This window comes from Dendrobium catenatum, unplaced genomic scaffold (genome assembly GCF_001605985.2).
Source record: "Dendrobium catenatum unplaced genomic scaffold, ASM160598v2 fragScaff_scaffold_621, whole genome shotgun sequence".
Lineage (NCBI taxonomy): Eukaryota > Viridiplantae > Streptophyta > Magnoliopsida > Asparagales > Orchidaceae > Dendrobium > Dendrobium catenatum.
Window position 1 is genome coordinate 14,708,904 of NW_021319083.1, and position 3,786 is coordinate 14,712,689.

General features: G+C 36.0%; 1 protein-coding gene across 1 annotated transcript; it reads left to right on the top strand.

Moving 5' to 3' along the window:
• The first annotated feature begins 1,131 nt into the window (after positions 1-1,131).
• Positions 1,132-2,046, top strand: LOC110093850 (21 kDa protein). The gene has a single exon (XM_020818866.2). It carries the CDS (start codon positions 1,198-1,200, stop codon positions 1,864-1,866), a length of 669 nt encoding a protein of 222 aa, XP_020674525.1. The 5' UTR covers positions 1,132-1,197; the 3' UTR covers positions 1,867-2,046.
• Positions 2,047-3,786: the final 1,740 nt, after the last annotated feature.

A 3,786-nucleotide genomic window follows, 5' to 3' on the forward strand; every position in this document is an offset into this window, starting at 1 on the left:
GAGCACTTTCTAGGTCCACTTTTGCTTATTAATGCTCCGTTTAACATAACTTTCTTGCTGCTTTTTAAATCAACTTTTTAATACAATATTTTTTAATATAATAAAATAAAGATAAAATTTTATCTCAAATGAAACTTAGGTGCATATGCCACTATACTCTTTTCATAATATTTTTAGAAAATTCAGATAGTCACCATAGCATTTTTCTAAACTAATTTAACTATTTTTGTATCATATAAGACTCTCCCAACCTTCAATACCAATAAATGTAATAATATATATATTTATATTTAAAAATAATTAATTTATTTTAGTATGCACTACTGTTACAACATATAAATATATAATGCAGTAATATGGAAAATATATAAAATATCTCTTAATAAAAATATTTTAATAAACTCATAGATTTTCAGCCCATTCAGAATATTAGCCTACCTAAGACAGTTTAAAGCAGAAGACCTGCTGGTGGAGGAGCAATTATGTCAATGTGGTCCACCTTGCAATTTTTAGAGAAGGACATACGGCTCCACCTTGCAGGCGCAGCGCAACTTAAGCCAAGTTGCTCGCCGGTGATGCCAACCCATCAACTTGATACCCAATTAAAAAATGTCTGGTTGCCCTATCGCGCTCTAATTACGCTATAAGCTTGCATTTATTTATTTTTTTTCACTAATTTGGTTTGAAATGTGTTTCTTCACAAATGTGGGCCCACCCCATCGAGGGCTTAGCTGGGTTGGTGGACGAGTATGGTTGGGAGCCTTTCAATCCATGTTCGAATCCCCATTCATACGACGCGACTCCTTAAGTTGAGAGAAAATAGTTACAAGTCATGCACTTGCGAGGTTGGTTACTGGTAGGCTCATCAAGAGATTAATTATGCCACTAAAAACTTTTTAAAGAGAAAATTATTACATGCATCGTCCGGAGGTGAATTCGGATGCACCACATAATCAGAGCCCAATGCATCATGGTGATGTGGTGCATCCGAATTCGCCTCACATTGATCGGATGCCGCACGTAATAATCTCTCATCTTAAAAGTATGGCAACCGATAGATATCCCAATTAAAAAAAAAAAAAAAAAACATGCGGGCCCACACCTGGAACCACGCCTATAAAATGAGCCGAGCATAACCCCTAAATCCAAACATCGACCCCTTTCGTCTTCTTACTAATCCCTTGCAAGTAAATTACAATGGCGCCATCCACTCAGCCTTTCTTTGCAACTACCACGCTTACTATATTTCTGATAATGCTCAGTCTCCGCCTAAACCCATCCCACGCCGCCAGACCACTCCCAGCCAACAGCAAGACGGCGACGTCGGCGTCGACCAACGCCGCCGAGCTGTTCGTAAAAAGCGCGTGCAGTTCCACAACTTACCCAGACCTCTGCGTCAGCTCCCTATCTTCCTATTCCAGCAGCATAAACAAAAGCCCAATGCTCCTCGCCCACACCGCCCTTTCCGTCAGCCTCGACGGCGCGCGGTCCGCCTCCACTGCCATGCGGTCCATGTCCACTGGCGGCGGGCGCTTGAGTCCGCGCGAGGCGGGCGCGATGAGAGATTGTGTGGAGAACGTCGGCGACTCCATCGACGAGCTGCGAGACTCGTTGAGCGAGATGGGGACTCTGCGCATGGGCAAGGATTTGGCTTATAAGATCAACAGCATACAGACGTGGGTGAGCGCCGCGCTCACCGACGACGACTCCTGCATGGAAGGATTCAGAGGGAAGCGCATGGATGGTACTGTGAAGACCGCAGTGAGGGGTCCTATAGTCAACGTGGCTCATCTGACCAGTAATGCTCTCGCCCTCATCAATGCTCTTGCGTCTTCCACCACCCACTCCGGCGCCGTTGCTCCGTGATATATCTCATCATCGTCGTCGACGTCTCTTCTCTTAGTTACATCTACATGTAATCTTAGTCATTAAGTACTACTTAATTTCCGCGTGTTATATGTGCTGTACGAGCATGATAAAATTAGTGATTAGTTATCCTTAATTTTGTGATTAATGAATAGCTCAAGGAAGTTCATTTGGATTTTATTATTGTTTTTTTTTTAAATAATTCTTTTTTTTTTTTTTTTTTTTTTAAAAATAATTTTTTTTTTTTTTTTTTGGATATTTAGATCAACAACAACAACTACTACAACATCAAGCATTTGTCCCACTATGTGGGTTCGACTATATGAACCCTTTTTCTCCATTGTGTTAGGTTAAAAGTTAAATATTTCTCGTTTAAATCTAATAAAGAAATGTCATTTCTAATATTTTCCAACCAAGTCTTTTTAGGTCAACCTCTATCTTTCTTAACATAAGTTAAATCTAATACCTCTACTTTTCTAACTGGGTCATCATAAGGCCGCCGTTTTATGTGACCAACACATCTAAAGCGACTCTCTCAAATCTTATCTTCCATGCAGCTACTCCAACCTTTTCAAATATATACTCATTTCTAAGACCTCTTGTCATCATTCATTGTCAACGCCTGAATTTAGAAAGCATTACAATAGATGCTTTCTATTTTGTTTTTACCCCTCTTTTCCAAAAGAAAAGACGTTTTCTATTAACTTTGATCCCAAAGGTTTGCTTTTGAACTATCTATTCGGTTTTCCTATTAAAATTCGAGAGTCATGTCAAAGGGATCTTTTCAAAGGCAAACTTTATTTGCTTCATCTTAAATTGATTAATTGAACTCTTTATCCTTTTGTTTTAAGGCTTGTTAGATACAAATAACTTTGAAATTAACAATTAATTTAATATTTAAAAGATAAATAATTTATTTTACAATGCACTTTCGATAAAATATTATGATATAAATAAATATATATTTAGAATTTGCAAATATATCATATCATTATTCTTTTTGTATTTATATATCTAACACCTAGACTTTCATATTTATTTATATAATGTTCAAAGCTTCAAATCACATAAAAAATATAACTAATATTTACTTTTCAAATTGAAAAACATTTTTCATGTACCCTTTTCTTTTTTTTTTTTTGTATTTATATATCTAACATCCAGGCTTTCATATTTATTTACATAATGTTCAAAGCTTCAAATCACATAAAAAATATAAAAACATTTTTCATGTACTTGTTTTGATATGATTGAAATACTAAAGTACAATATAAGTAAATATCAAAATTAATGTTTTAGGTATGTAAATACATAAATATTAAGTGGTATGTATGTAAATACCCCAATAAATAATATTTAAATCAATTTATACATTATTTCAATACTTTATTCCTTTTGACTGTATATCACAACAGTAAAATAGAGCATGCTGGCCCGTTCAAGAATGGTGGTAGCATAGTTGAGCTGATGAAGCAGGAGTTTAGATTTGAGATGTTGCACTTGTATCCCGATGAACATGTGTAATGTGCCCAAATTGTTTAGTTGAAAGTGCTGATGAAGATTCTTGAGGAGTCGGTGAATGAGATTTATCATTACTCATGAGAAGTTTATCATATGCATAAATAAAGAGATAAATAGTTATACTATATGTGAAATAAAGCAGTAGGGAGGGATCAACTCTACTAAAGGAAAAACCCCATTGAGTAAGATAATCAATGAATTTGAAGGACCATTGTCTATGAGCCTATTTTAACTCCTGAATAACTTTGTTCAGTTCTCAAACATATGTGAAATGATTTGGGTCTTTGAATCCCGATGGTTGACCATGTAGACAGTGTCTGAGAGCTTGCAATGAAGAAATCCATTTGAAACATCCAGTTGATTTATTTGTTAATTGTTAGGGATAGCAAGTGTTAGAAG